Below are 15,675 nucleotides of genomic sequence, written 5' to 3'. Positions count from 1 at the left end.
CTGGATAGGAAAGGGGAAAAATCGGAGTAGCCTTGCTTAGAAGTTACAAATAACATTAAACTCACTAGAAGAACAGCTCTTCCTAAGCACTTCTTCCTGCTTTTTCATACCTTTTTCTGTAGACACTGATTTGGTTGCCTGTGTAGTATAGCTTATATTACTACAGAATACAAGAACTCATATGTTCACAGTTTATTATTTGGAGAAGTCTCAATTCTACTTAGCAGGTTTCCACTAATTCAAGAGGCTTTTTCAATCCAAGTTGCTATTGTTTGAAAAGGAAAAAATGGAAGGAATTTGCAGATGTTTGCTTCTGGGTTTTTTTTTAGCAAGGAAGAAGAGCGAGCATAGTAAGTTAAAGTGGCTGTTACATTTGGCTCCATCCCTATTTTTATAAGTCCTTCAAAACTTGATTGTGCCAAAAGGCTTGGGGATCTTAAAAGAAAGGGGAGTTGCTGAGGTAGTTTCATTGTTGTTAATATTTGTTGCTCCTTGGCTTGTAATCATAACATTAATTTTAATATTATTGCTTTCATAGTACTATTTTATAATACTTTTTAATTATTTGCTTTCATAGTACAATTTTATAGTTTTTTACTGTATGCCAACTAGAGTGATATTTTGTGAGATGGATGTCCATATAAATATGATGAATAAATAGCAGGGAAATCCTAAAAGTCTACATCACCCTTTTATGTCATTTTTGAATTGCCAACAACAATGTATGAAAGTTTGGAGTTTTTTTTTTAATGGACCTCCCTTTTTAGGAAGAGCTTTATCTCTCTTGTTCTTTCTCTCTCTCTTTTTTTTTTAATCAAAGCTGAACCAGAAGAAATACTGTCATATAAGTACACAGGTTGATAGACTTAGTGCTACAGTGCTCCCACAAATCCAAGGTGACTTTGCCCTTGTAAATAGATTCATAGTGGACAAAGAATATTTTCCTCTGGTCCTGAGTCAGCAATGTTGGCTGAAAGCCCAAGGTATGTTGTATTGTGTACATGGGTTTCTATGGAGATGTGGAGAAGACCTTCAGCCAACAGTACTTCTGGCTTTTCTCAGAAGGGAAAGATCCACCACTTCTTAAGGTAAAGTAGTAGATCTACCTGTGATTACTTATTTGTTCAAGAGTGTGAAATTGGTGGTAGGATATTGAAGGGTCCGGGGTGCGTAGTGTGTGTGTTGTGTTTCGGCAACTGCAGAGTTGGTATTCTCGTAGACTAAAAAGAACAAAACACAATGCTGAATCCTGAGACTGATGCACAAAAGCTTAATTTGTAGTATAATTCTAGAAGTTAATAGAATTTATCCTAACTCAGATTCCCATGTCTAATTGCATTCAAATGCAACCACAAAATCCACAACAGAGCTTTTGAAAAAGAAAAGTGTATGTTTTAATAAAAAAAAACCCCGAATAGCTTATTATTTTATTTTCCCCCTTCTACACACAGACAGTAGTCACTGATTTATTTCCTGCATTTAACCCCATGTTTTAAACAGTGGTTCCCCCCAACATTTTGTGTAAGAATGAAAAGAGTCCCAACACTCATGTACACAGTTTACATTAAAAAAATAAAAATATCACTACAGTTTCTCAAGCTGCCAAATCATAATAATCTAAATTAATTGATGCTGGTGTCCTGCTCAACATGGATTGATGGGGATCCAAGTAATATCTGAAAATGAAGGATGTAGAGAAGGATAATTTATACAATATAAATATGTGTAAATATGCTCATTCTGATAAAGTTATTAGCTTCTAGAGATTGCCCATGAGGTAGCATTCCCAATTCAATATGCATACTTCAACCCCTTCTGCACATTTTAGCCCTCCCACAGCTTGCACAAACAATGCCTTTTTTGGTAGGAGGACAATGGGTGTTGTAGGTCCACCATCTTAGATTACAGTATTTATTTATTTTATTTTTATCCAGTCTTTACTACTTTTACAAATAACTCAAGGCAGTGAACATATTCAATACACTTTTGCCTTCCTGTTTTCCCCACAACAACCCTGTGAGGCTGACAGAGAGTGACTGCCGAGAGTCACCCAGCTGGACTACACAAATCAATCCAAGTTTTATAGCTCTCTGTGTGTGTTTGTGTGTGTGCTTTTAAGGCAGTTTTGACTGCTGGTGACTGCCTGGACTAGTCCCTGTGTTTTTCCTTGCAAGATGTTTGGAAGTGATTTACTATTGCTTCATCCTAGGGCTGAGAGAGTGACTGGCCTAGAGTTACAGAACAGGCATTGTATCTAAGGCAGGATTGGTACTCCTAATTTCCTGGGTTTTTTATCCTGGTGCCTATGACAATAACTGCCTCTATTTTATAGTATTGCCCTATTTTAATCAAATACTAGCCCATCATTTACTTGGACTTCAGTATGGAGAAAAATGTGGGTTAGACAGCATCACCACCAGATGGATTCGTAGCTGGCTGACCGGCCGTACTCAGTGTGTGGTCCTCAATGGAACCGCATCTACATGGAGGGAAGTGTATAGTGGGGTGCCCCAGGGCTCTGTTCTAGGCCCAGTGCTCTTCAACATCTTCATCAATGATTTGGACGAGGGGATAGATGGGGAACTCATCAAATTTGTGGATGACACCAAGCTGGCAGGAATAGCCAACACTCCAGAAGACAGGCTTAAGATACAGGAGGACCTGGACAGACTTGAACACTGGGTGCTATCTAACAAAATGAAATTCAATGGTGAAAAAAGTAAGGTTCTACATTTAGACAAGAAAAAACAAATGCACAGGTATAGTATACTATAGGAGGTACCTTGCTCAATAGTAGTAACTGTGAGAGGGATCTCGGAGTCCTGGTGGACAATCACTTAAATATGAGCCAGCAGTGTGCTGCAGCTACCAAAAAAGCCAACACAGTGCTGGGCTGCATTAACAGAGGGATAGAATCAAGATCACGTGAAGTATTAATACCACTTTACAATGCCTTAGTAAGGCCACACTTGGAATACTGCATCCAGTTTTGGTCACCACGATGTAAAAAAGATGTTGAGACTCTAGAAAGAGTACAGAGAAGAGCAACAAAGATGATTAGGGGACTGGAGGCTAAAACATAAGGAACGGTTGCTGGAATTGGGTATGTCTAGTTTAACAAAGAGAAGGACAAGGGGGGACATGATAGCAGTGTTCCAATATCTCAGGGGTTGCCACAAAGAAGAGGGAGTCAAGCTATTCTCCAAGGCGCCTGAAGGCAGGATGAGAAGCAAAGGATGGAAACTGATCAAGGAGAGAAGCAACTTAGAACTAAGGAGAAACTTCCTGACAGTTAGAACAATTAAACAATGGAACAACCTGCCTCCAGAAGTGGTGAATGTTCCAACACTGGAAGTTTTTAAGAAGAGACTGGACAGCCATTTGTCTGAAATGGTGTAGGGTTCCTGCCTGAGCAGGGGGTTGGACTCGATGACCTCCAAGGTCCCTTCTAACTTTATTATTATTATTATTATTATGGATCATAACACAGTCAGCCAGATGTTCAGACTGGATTTGGCATTTTGTCTACCTATCGAGTCCTTACCCAGGATCTGGGATAGGCAGATGTGGATGTTTGATGGTATTACAGGTATCGTCGCAGAATGGAAGCAGTTCCTAGTAAGGCCGCCTTTTGCAATTGATGATGATGATGATGATGATGATGATGATGATGATGATTAGTTTCTGCCCCAACAATAATACATAACATTAATACCATACATATGAAATGCGATGTGTTTTTTATTTTATAATCATAAATATTACAAAAATGATATAGGGGACCTAGAATAATTTGAAGAAACTGAAGACACAGTCCAAATGTTTGGCTTGTTTTTAGGAGTTTTATAATTAGGATGTAGAATTTAACTGAATTTAGAACTCAGCATTTACTCTTGAATATGAAAGTTATACCATTATTCCACTTCTAGCTACTAAAGGAATCTAGTTGATGTCTACAGTAGAATTAACAGCAGACAAGAATGACTATTACCTAAATAATTATAGTTCATACAATATATATACCTCATGGTGACATTTGAAAAGCTTAGGATACCCTACAAGAGACAGAGTCCGAATCGGAGTCAGACAATGGAAACCCTGCATACACGATTCAGTTCTTGGACACCAATTGAAAACAAACCACTTAACAATCAGGTGAGTTAATGTTAACACTTAACATTTAAACTGCTAAATAATTTGCTTTATAATTTAGTATTTCCAAAACTTTCATAGCTCGCTTGTTCATCAACAGCAGGCTGGTTTTATACTTTGTTTAAATGTTTCCAGAAAAAAAAGTGCTCTGTTGTAGCAAGCATATACATTCCATGAAATTGTGGCATCTAGTTCTGCCTATAACTGAAGAGTATCATAATAAGCCTTCATAAAAACTGATTTGAGTTCTGCTTCTTGCTTCCTGGTTTCGACCAAGAGAATAAGTTTGTTATTTTAGCACTTGCTCATCTACAGGCTGCCTGAAGCAAAAACCTACTACTTGTACGCAAAGATTGTTTTGATGCATATTTGACTTGTGGTTTCTATACTCTTACATAAATCTGAAATAAATACAGCTTCCTAATGCAGCTCTTGTTCCTTTCTTTTTTTTTTTTTGGCTGCTAACATAAAAAAAAAATCTGTTAAATTAGTCTCATGTCCAAAAACTTTTTCTCACCACAATCACAACGATGTAACATTGTTTTTTAAAAAAATAATTTTATTGCTTTTAAAATAATAACAAAAAAAGAAAAAAGGAATAAAACTCAAAAATACATTATAAAAATACATAAGGAGTACTTAAAAATAAGTAAAAGGTATGTTGGGGCATAAACATTCGTGCATCATATATAGAGAATTGCAACTGTTTACTGTATATTTACATACTGTACAAGAAAAGAAACACTAAGAAAAACCTATACAAACATTAGAATGATCCATTTTTTTACACTGTATTGTCTATAAGGACATCCATACAGACTTATTTTGTCTTTAGTACCTATAGTCGGAACATTATTCCATTTCTCTGATGGTCTCCAAATTCTGCTATCTTGCCTGTAGAATTATAATGTTGACTATCTAGTATTCTTCAGGATGTTCAGGTTTTCCCCCCTAATGATTTTCCTTCCTGCTTTTATTTATTTATTTTTATTTATAACATAAGCCACAGTGAGTTGTATAGGCAGGTTCAAAATTTAACTCAATCAATTGATCAAGATGGAGCTCAGCTGAAAGAGGGTCTGCTACTGCCTATATATGATGAAAAAACAGCATAGTAGAAAGTAAACGAGTGTTCTGTGATTGACATCCATTTGTGAGGGTAGACATGATTTATTTTGAAAATTCCAATGAGGTCCCCAGACTGTAAAGATTTCCTTCCCCTAGTTCAAGCTTTTTTTAAGAAATAATTTGGATAGCCAAAACTATGCAGTATGCTGCAGCTGCCAAAAAAGCCAACTCAGTTCTGGGCTGCATTAACAGAGGGATAGAATCAAGATCATGTGAAATATTAATACCACTTTACAATGCCTTGGTAAGGCCACACGTGGAATACTGCATCCAGTTTTGGTCACCACGATGTAAAAAAGATGCTGAGACTCTAGAAAGAGTACAGAGAAGAGCAACAAAGATGATTAGGGGACTGGAGGCTAAAACATATGAGGAACCAATAATAAATGGTTTTGTTCAAAAGCTTGATTTTGCAGCATATGTGAGGATATGTGGCCCTCCAGATGTAGTAGCTAAAGTCATTAGCACTGGCCAACACAGCCGATGTTGAGGGCTGTTGAAAACTGAAGTTAACCAATGTCTAAGTTTCTTACCCAAGTTGCATCTTTTAATAAGATTATAAAATGACCCTGCAATGAAAAACTAGCAGTACTGCACATGGAATGGTCTCATCTTGTATGTTATCAAACTGTCTTTTTTATTTAAAAAAAAAACTTGTGGCTTTGTTTAGCTTTATCAGGAAAGAATCAGACTTATAAGCCACTGGTTTGACTTGTGGACAGACAAACAACGCAAGCAGTTTCTCCTCTTGATATTGAACAAGTGCAGTAAATCACAGCTGAAGTAAGTGAGCCACTTGTTTTAATACTATGCTTTGTGAAAATAAAAAGTAGATTATGCAAGGGCACCTCCTATAATATGAATTATTTACTGCACATTGTTTGCTATTTCTGGAGTCCAATCCTAGTCAGCTGGAGCTCATTGAGATCTCCATACAGAAATCTAGAAGTAGTAATTTTTGTAAAATGTGGGTGCACAAATTGAGTGGACCAAAAGGCACATTCAACCTTTGGGATCTAGACTTCAAAAAAGTAACTGCTGCTAAAGCGGAAACTAAATATACTGTAAAATTATTTCAAATTAATTTAACATTGTGAATATAGTTATTTACTAGGCATTTAATAATTCTCCCTGTTCAGTTAACAGTTTTATTTTTATTTATTTTATTTTATTTTTATGAGACTTATATACCGCTTTAAGTGCAAGCACTCTCTAAGCGGTGTACACCAGTAAGCAATGTATATATATTTACATTGCCCCCAACAATCTGGGTCCTCATTTTACCTATCCCGGAAGGATGGAAGGCTGAGTCAACCTTGAGCCGGTGAGATTTGAACCGCTGACCTGCTGAACACAATCAGCTAAAGTGGCCTGCAGTACTGCACTCTAACTGCTGCACTACCTCGGTTGTGATTTAGTTATGGGTTGTGATTTAGTTATGGGTCTTTGGGGTAGTGGTGGCTCTAGCAACTTTGTTCATGGGTGTTATAAAATATGTACTTGGAAGCTAGTGACACGAGCACCTTAATATTATTTCTGTATTGATGACAAGATGTAGGCTTATTTTATAAAATATGAAGCAAAAGAGTTAAAGGAGATGTACAATATATATTTGTCCCATACACAGCCCTATTTTCCAAAACGTTGGGGGAAGGTGGGCCAAAATGGGAAAAGTACATCAGATAGAGATCTGCCTCTGGGGCCTAAGATCTTGGCCTCTAGATATCTAATGTTAAGCCAGGCCTTTTTTAAAGTTGAATCTGTCCACTAGCTTCCTTATAAACCTGTAGATTATAATCATGTCAATTTACAGACAGTGGCAAAAATAGTAGTGTTGCCCTGCCTTAGGAGGTGCTGCCACATGAAAATGAAAGTGAACATGAAAAACTGAATAGATGAGGCAAAGGGAAGGGGGGAGAATCTCAAAATCATGGCTTACCCATTAAATGTTCATAGTTCACATTTATATAATCTTCTTTTCCTGGCAATAAATGTAAACATTTCCCTAGATCTGATAATTTACTTTGGGTTGTTCTTTTTGTGTGTGTTTTACTTCCTTGTTGCATAGGTGTGCTGAAAAATGGCTTGTAGAAAATATCCCACTGAGCCATATAGATTTCACCACTCTGCTGCCACGTTTCATATCTTTATATATATTCTCCTTTCTCAGTCCGAGGGATCTTTGTGCTGCAGCCCAAATCAATTGGCACTGGAAATTTTTAACTGAACAGGTAGTATCAGCGTATGCCTTTTTTTCAGATAAGCCAATGCTACATGCTAGAGTTGTAGAACCATGGTCCATTAAATCAGGGGTGTCAAACTGCCAGCCTGCGGGCCGGTTGCATCATATGGGGGCCGCGCCCACCCTAGCTCCGGCAACGCAAAAAATTTGCGATACATCACAACACATCATATGACGTAGCGAGTTTGACACCCATGACCTAAGTGAATTTCAACTCTCAGCTGTTCCAGATTATGTGACCCATGGTGAGATACTGGGAATTGCAGTTCAGCAACATTCAAAGACCATAGCTCCTCATCCCTCCTTCACCCTTTGAATAAGCCCCACCAAGTTCAAAACTGAGACTGAGGGTTACACGTTGTAGTCATCCCAATTAAACGCCAAGTTACATGTTCTTATGCTCATTGATTTGAAATGACATGAACATTTGTAACATTCTCTAGTGAAGTTTCCCATTTGTGTTACTTGTCTCTTAATTATAGCCATTTCTTTTCTAATCTTGAATCGTTAGATGAAGAAGGTATCTTTCTTATTCCATATGGAAGGAAAATAGTCCTGTTTTCAACGATTAAAATTCATTGGCCTTATTCAAATTTAAAGTGGAATACTATCAATTGTAGGAGAAAGAGTGTCAGGAGAAGGAGGAGAAGGAGTGGTAGAATCTGGGGGGCAGAGTCAAAAAAGGAATCAGCCTAGAGTCTACTTAGCCACAAATGGGCTAAGACCAACTCTTCTTGAATTTAGGTGACCCTTTTCCTACCGCTAAAATAGTGCTAACCTGTAATTGAGTAGATTGCTGTGCATAGGCATGAATAGTAATAAATCAGTTTACTTAAAACTTCATGTCTGTGCACTTGAGACCAATACAAAAATTGGCAATAATTAATTTTACATTCAGGTGGCATCTGTCAGATCCATTCACCAATTAACACACATATGGATTAGCAGAATTTAAATATAACCCCTTCTATATTTATTTATTTTTATACTATTAATCAATCTTATTTATTGTTTTCTAGATCTCTTCTATTTCCATACATTGTTATGATCATTATAATTAAACCAAATTATGAGGCTCCTGAGTTAAAATCAAAGGAATTATCTTTAAATTGCTTTTGAATAAAACAGATTGCATGTACCTTCCAAATCAAGGAAAAGGGGGAAGCTGGTATTTGTGTACCTCATTCCCATAGATCTGCTTCTCTTACATATCTGATGTTAGTCATCAACAATTAAGTCATGCTTTATTTGATTTGATAAGCTGTGATAATAATTTCTCTTTGAAAATAAAGCATGTTTTCACCTCCTTCACTAAAGGACTGTCTGTGGATGCCAAAATGCCTTAAGTTAGGATGGTTTCTTCCGTATGTTCCTGAAAAGAATGAATATGGCGCTTGGAAGCGTTATTATATTGCTTGTGCAACCAACCTGGATTATCTGACTCCTAGGAGAATTGCATACCACAGAACTACCAGTGATCTCAAAACAAAAACTGAAGAGCAAGAAGAAAGAGGGCAAGCAAACTATTTTCGGAAATTTATTCGAGGGAGATTGGCAGTACACAAAAGTAAGTTTTGGTTCAGTTATTAGTAAGGGTGGATCCCATATTTTGACTTTAGCAGCTGGCAATCATTAAGTTCTCAGGAATATATGAGATGCACAGGAGTGCCTAGCAAGCCCCAAGGACTAAAATCTGAAATAAATAGCTTTTTAAATAATTACGTTAGACAGAAAAATGGAAAAGGTTTAGCTGACCTCTTTTCATAAATGTAGCAAAGTGGTAAGAATATTGTCTTCTCTTTGAAGTATGTGGATGCCTTCCTCAATTAATGTAATTATTTTCCGTGGGGCTTGAATGTAAAATACTCTAATGAATGATTCCTATATGAAGTATCAAATGATTGCAGAAATGGAATGCAGTTTATAGAATGAGTTATTCTTTCCCCTCTGTCCCTTGTTGCTCCTGTGAATTTGATTCTTTGCCTGTGCCAGTTTTCTTTGGATGCCAGTAGTTCCCCCTTTAGCTTTATTTATTTTTCACATTTCTGAACTGTCCACCTCCCTCAAAGAGTGTAGCTGCACCCTTGACACCTAGTAATCTCTTTTTTAAAACCAACCTGGGCAGAATTTTGTGGGCCAAATCCTTTTATTTGCACCCCCAGGGCATGTTCCCATTATTGGCATCATGATTAAAAAAAAAAATAGGGAGACAAAATTGAACAACTCATGTCAATCTTCTGCTATGACAAATATGATGAAAGGTTTGCCCTTTTTAGTAGAGCAGTTTGCATTTTTTGTGTGCCCACATGTCTATAAAGATCAAAATGTTAGTCTAGTTGTGGGTGGCCTGTGGATTCGTACATAAATTCTCTTCTGTTTAGGAATCTTGCACAGCTTATTAAAATCTAGAACTGGCTCTAAATGAAAACAGATTTTTAAATTAATAGTATAACCTGACAATGAAAAAGGGAGCATAAATAATCACCTTTTGAAAGTAACATATAATATAGTTGAATGGGATTTATTTTTCAGAAGAATTATTCAAAGCTCGTCCACCTTGGATAAGTGGAACCCGGAGCTCAGGATTTTACAAGTCTGGATTTCAACCACATTTGTCCCAATCTATCTATGACCAGGCTAAATTATCAGCTGAATTATTAATGAAGGTATTATTCCCCCCCCTCCTCAAATGTTTACATTTTTATGTCTGTGCATGCAGAGCTTTACTTAAGACTTGTCTCCATCCCCAAAATAATGCTCCATAATAGTGCTTAGTGCTTAAGCATGTGTTAAGGAGAGCAGTGTAGGCATATGTGGAAATGAGCTTAGGGGCCTGAGGATCAGCTAAACAAGAAATGTTGGTTCTGGGGTCCCCATTGCCAATCCCTGGTCTTGTTAATCTCATCTTGCTGTCCCTCCCTGTGTTTCCATCAATCTCCACCGGCTGAATAACGATGGTAGGAAAACCACTCTCTTCAACTACCTCCTTTAATTGGCTATGCAGGTTAACATAGATGAGTGTTGCTCAACCCTGGCAATTTTAACATGGGTGACCTTCAGCTCTCAGTGTTTCCATCCCAAGGTTGAGAAACACTGACCTAGATAAATAATCTAACTACCAAAAATGGTGTGGTGTGGTGGCATCTTGTCTGGTACTCCCTAATGCCTTCAGCTGACACTACCTGTGCTTGCATCAAGTGCCTTTTTTCCTTCTTAGAGAAATTTTGTATCCAAGAAACAGCATTTTCTGTATTTTGGCAGCCCTTAACTGAATTTTAGAAGGCACCACTAAAATTCTCAAGATGAAGTGTGACATTTTCCATTTTAGTCTTGTTGCAGATCTAGTTGGTTAAACAGCAGCAAATTGATTCTTCAGAAGCCATTCAAGTGGCTCCAATAATTCAGTCTGAATCTTTGTAGCAGAGGTCTAAAATGTTTAGCCAACAATAGAGGAATTAAATGTCAATGGTCTGTGGATCTGTATTCATCAAAAATATTACCCTTTTCTTTTGTTCTGAGCTAATTAACAGTTCCCGACCCGCACATCCCCAGAGTTCAATTCATTAAAAAGAAAATGCAGGAAGATCCATTGCAACTTAAATGTAAAATGGAATGTCAATGTGCTAATGACAGAATATTATCTTTCCTCCTCCCAATTGTATCCTTGTAACAGCCTTTGGGATTAAGAGTTGTGAATGCCTTCAAATCACAGAACATTGCTTGACTGTGAAGGCCCTAGGCCAAGGGACAAACTTCTTTTCTTGTTCAACAAGTAGATTTCAGTTGCTCATAGTTTTATTCCATTTCTTTTTGTCTCGCTGAAAAATGAAAGGGAAACAATATATACAGGAGAAACCTTTCTTGAAGAGCTGAGTTGGGAGGCTAGACCTTGGCAGATTTCCTTTTTTCCTACTCTGACTCTATGATGGTGTCATCTTTGCTCTTCGTCCTTCAGCAGGTAGTCTATATCTCCTGCAGGAATTTAGCACTCAGGTGTCTTGCTTCTTCTATAGCAGTGTTTCCCAACTTTAGCCTTTTTCAAGGTATGGGCTTCAACTGCCAGAACTCTTATCAATGGCCCTTCAGGCTGTTGGAATTATGGAAACTGAAGTCCACACACTCAAAATGGCCAAGGTTGGGAAGCACTATTCTAGAGCAGGGCTTTTCAACCTTTTCACCCATTGTACCACTTTTAGGATATAGCAATATCCGAGTACCACCAGTCGCCTAGCAAGATGTCAAAAACCTGATGACCCCCCCCCCCAAAAAGGAAAAAAGTGATAAAGTACAGGTAGTCCTCGACTTACAACAGTTCACTTAGTGACTGTTCGAAGTTACAATGGCACTGAAAAAAGTGCCCCCAAGCCACAACTGAGCAAGACACCTGCCTGCCCACCCGGCAGCACTCTTCCTCCTGTCCGAGGTTTCCATTGTTGTGAGCATTTCTGTTGAGGATTGGCACTGGGGGTGGGGGTGTTTAGTTTTTATTCCCCCCATCTGCTGGGTGGTTGCAGCAGGTTTTGGTCACTTCACATGACCCTGGGACACTGTGACCGTCATAAATATGAATCAGTTGCCAAGCATCTGAATATAAATCACAAGACCCTGGAGATGCTGCAACATTCCAGCTGATCGGCGCTTCTTCTGGGCTCGGCAGAAGCGCCAGGATCAGTGCCGAGCTCCTGCTGGAGCCTGGCGCTGATCCTGATGCTTCCGCTGAGCCCTGACAGCCCCGAAGAAGCACTGATCCTGGCACTTCCGCTGAACCAACAGCCCTGCAGCTCCAGCCATCTCTCACTCAGGCTTGTGCGGTGCTGCCACCAGTTCAGCTCATTCCCCTCCCCCACTACCACCTTTCTAGGATGGTCGCGTACCACCAGCCAGGTGCCAATGTACCATAGGTGGTACCCGTACCACTGGTTGAAAAGCCCTGTTCTAGAGTATACACCTATCATCCTTGGGGTTGTGGTTCCTCTTCAATATGTCATGTAATCCCTCTCTCTAAATGCTTTTATTGAAACAGTACTTTCCACAAATAATTTGTTTTTCAAACAGAGTTCTCAACAGAATAAATCTGCATTAGGCTTCAGACTAGAAGCTGAGAAGCCATACATCTTGTCTTCTGGGAAATCTCTACCAGAAAGGTAAATGCCATTTCAAATTAAGGTCTCTTCTGCATATGGAAAGAAGAAGATGGTCAACCAAAGTTTCTATAAGGGTTCAGAACTAGAGATAGAAGGGAACCTTGTCTTATCCTGTTCACCATCTGAATTAAGAAAAAAATCCCCATCTTGGGGCAGAAGCAGAGTTTCCTTGCAACATGGAAGTTTGACAATAGAGCTATATATAGGCTGTAGCGGTGTTTCTCCAACATCTGCTTGCCTGCTGTATTTTTTAAAAGCTGTAAACTTTGAAGATATCTGTCTGTAGCTGTGCCCTCCCTAAGAGAAAGGAGGAAAAACATGTTTCCTCTCTTTGTCCTCTCCCCTTCCCTCTGTTCCTTGTCTTTCCGTCCTCTAGTGGCATTCAATTTCTGTGTTGCAGATTATGTACAGCATACAATATCCAGTTTGAGAGTGAAAAGTGCTTGCTTATTAACTGCCTTGCGATGGGGACATGGTAGGACCTCTGTTCACTGTGCCACAGCTAATCTGTTCTGCCAAAAATAGCCAAGAAATGTCTCTGGGGATATTTTTTGTCTATGGGCGCTACAGAGATTTATATGCAGCATGGATGGTGGGGGAATTCTGTGAGTTGCAGTCCACACATCTTAAAGTTGCCAAGGTTGAGAAAATGAGTATACAGTTCGATTTAAAACATTTGCCTTAGAATTTCTGTTTCCAGTGGTGTAGCTTGGTGACCAAGGGAAACTTTGCTGTTGCAGGAAATAGAGTGGTATTCCTTTCTGAGCACTGTTTTTGAGATTCAGCAAAGGAAGGATTGATAATGCACTGCATACTATCTAGTCTGTTTCTGCCTGCCAGTGGAACAGAAAGACTTGTTGCATTTTCCTCAGATCTGTTCTGGGAGTTTGGGGAAGCTTCCTGAACAAATATGTTGCTTTCACACACACCAGAGGAAATCCTGTTGCAGGAGAGGAAATCTGCTGGTGTAATATTAGAGGGAGACTTCAATCTGGATATAGCCCCAGGATGACCTTTGGAAGCTGAGTGCACCACTTTTATCTCTGCTAATTAAAAAAAAAAAAAAAGCAGCCTCTGAAATATTAGGGGAGTGGCTTTGGAATCTTAGTTGACAGATTTGCTGCTAAACAGGTAGAACTTTCCACCTAATGAAATTCAGGGGAGAACCATAATATCACCAGGAAATAATGAGATCATTCAGCAAGCATGATGACTTGTTTGTGCTGTTGTTTTTAGCAAAGACTGTTTGAAAAAGTTAAGTGTGAAATAAGATTGATCAAAGTTTGTTATTTGTTTGTTCGTTTATTTGTTTCATTTATTCATTTATTCATTCAATTTCTATTTCTGCTCATCTCAAACAAATGAAGTTTGGATGTTCCATATTTGTGTTTTGTTTTTTAAGCAGGGAGATCCTTATCTAGTTGCAACTTCAGGACAAGAGGAGATGTGTTGCCTGTCTGTCCAACCTTGTGTTTACAAGTCTAGGTCTCCTGTTCTGTTGTGCAGAGAACTGCTGCTGTTGTTGCTGCTGCAGCTGCATGCAGAATCTAAAAACCTGCCCCAGAATGAATGAGGAGACCCAGTAATTGGTTCATCTGATCCAGTATTATCCATTCAGATTGGCAAGAGGATCTTTAGAGTGTTGGGCAGATATTTTTCTATCTCTGCCTGGCTGTACCATGGATTGATGTCCTCTGTCAATAATAATAATAATAATAATAATAATAATAATAATAATAATAATAATAATAATAATAATAATAATAGTTGGAAGGAACCTTGGAGGTCATCTAGTCCAAGCCCCTGCTCAGGCAAGAAACCCTATACCATTTCAGACAAATTGCTGTCCAGTCTCTTCTTAAAAACTTCCAGTGTTGGAACACTCACAGCTTCTGGAGGCAGTTTGTTGCATTGATTAATTGTTCTGACTGTCAGGAAATTTCTCCTTAGTTCGAGGTTGCTTCTCTCTTTGGTTAGTTTCCATCCATTGCTTCTTGTCTTGCTTTCAGGTGCTTTGGAGAATAGCTTGACTCCCTCTTCTTTGTGGCAACTCCTGAGATATTGGAACACTGCTATCATGTCCCCCCTCGTCCTTCATTAAACTAGACATACCCAATTCCAGCAACCGTTCCTTATATGTTTTAGCCTCCAGTCCTCTAATCATCTTTGTTGCTCTTCTCTATACTCTTTCTAGAGTCTCAACATCTTTTTTACATTGTGGTGACCAAAACTGGATGCAGTATTCCAAGTGTGGCATTACCAAAGCATTGTAAAGTGGTATTAATACTTCACGTGATCTTGATTCTATCCCTCTGTTAATGCAGCCCAGCACTGTGTTGGCTTTTTTGGCAGCTGCAGCACATTGCTGGCTCATATTTAAGTGATTGTCCATTAGGACTCCGAGATCCCTCTCACAGTTGCTACTATTGAGCAAGGTACCACCTATATTATACTATACCTGTACATTTGATTTTTCTTGCCTAAATATAGAACCTTAGTTTTTTCACCTTTGAATTTCATTTTGTTAGATAGCGCCCAAGGTTGAAGTCTGTCAAGATCCTTCTGTATCTTAAGCCTATCTTCTAGAGATATTAAGTCCATAAATCCAGAGCTCGCACGGGTTTGCCACTGTTGACTGTGATTATCATAATAATAAAACTTCATATGTAATATTAACTTTTTATTTGTGCAGAAGGAACATTATCTGTAGCAGTTCTTGTCTTACCTTGTCTCACAGATTTCGTCAGCCTATTTCCCAAGGATACCCCAATGGGAAGTATTCGCTCCATCCACACCTGGTCTTGATATCTTCCCACGTGCCTGCATACGAGGTAAAACTTCATGCAATCCGTCTTTCCTGCTTTCCTCCATGGGACTGAATGAGATGTCTTCCATTTTGTACACATAAGGGGAAAGTTGCATCAAATATATCCAACCATATTGGGTGTCCTCCTGGACTCACAACTAAATTTGGAACAACATCTATCAGCTGTGGCCAGGGGGACCTTT

General features: G+C 38.7%; 1 protein-coding gene across 4 annotated transcripts in view; it reads left to right on the top strand.

Moving 5' to 3' along the window:
- Positions 1 to 701: 701 nt before the first annotated feature.
- ECT2L (epithelial cell transforming 2 like) overlaps positions 702 to 15,675 on the top strand; it is a 46,530-nt gene continuing 31,556 nt past the window's right edge. For 3 of the 4 annotated variants that reach the window (XR_005554226.1, XR_005554229.1, XM_039322840.1), the window contains exons 1-8: positions 702 to 1,088; positions 3,930 to 4,155; positions 5,951 to 6,063; positions 7,349 to 7,511; positions 8,840 to 9,089; positions 10,055 to 10,188; positions 12,578 to 12,666; positions 15,404 to 15,497. Coding sequence is in view for 2 of the 4 variants with exons in the window: in XM_039322840.1 (XP_039178774.1) it covers positions 4,027 to 4,155; positions 5,951 to 6,063; positions 7,349 to 7,511; positions 8,840 to 9,089; positions 10,055 to 10,188; positions 12,578 to 12,666; positions 15,404 to 15,497 (972 nt within the window). In the remaining 2 variants the exon portion in view is untranslated. The remainder of the gene's footprint in view (positions 1,089 to 3,929; positions 4,156 to 5,950; positions 6,064 to 7,348; positions 7,512 to 8,839; positions 9,090 to 10,054; positions 10,189 to 12,577; positions 12,667 to 15,403; positions 15,498 to 15,675) is intronic. The other variant, XM_039322831.1, reaches the window with a different exon arrangement.

Source organism: Crotalus tigris, unplaced genomic scaffold (genome assembly GCF_016545835.1).
Source record: "Crotalus tigris isolate CLP2741 ecotype Arizona unplaced genomic scaffold, ASM1654583v1 scf7180000017611.44802233496:7321179, whole genome shotgun sequence".
Classification (NCBI taxonomy): domain Eukaryota; kingdom Metazoa; phylum Chordata; class Lepidosauria; order Squamata; family Viperidae; genus Crotalus; species Crotalus tigris.
This window is presented reverse-complemented; position numbering and strand designations above follow the sequence as displayed.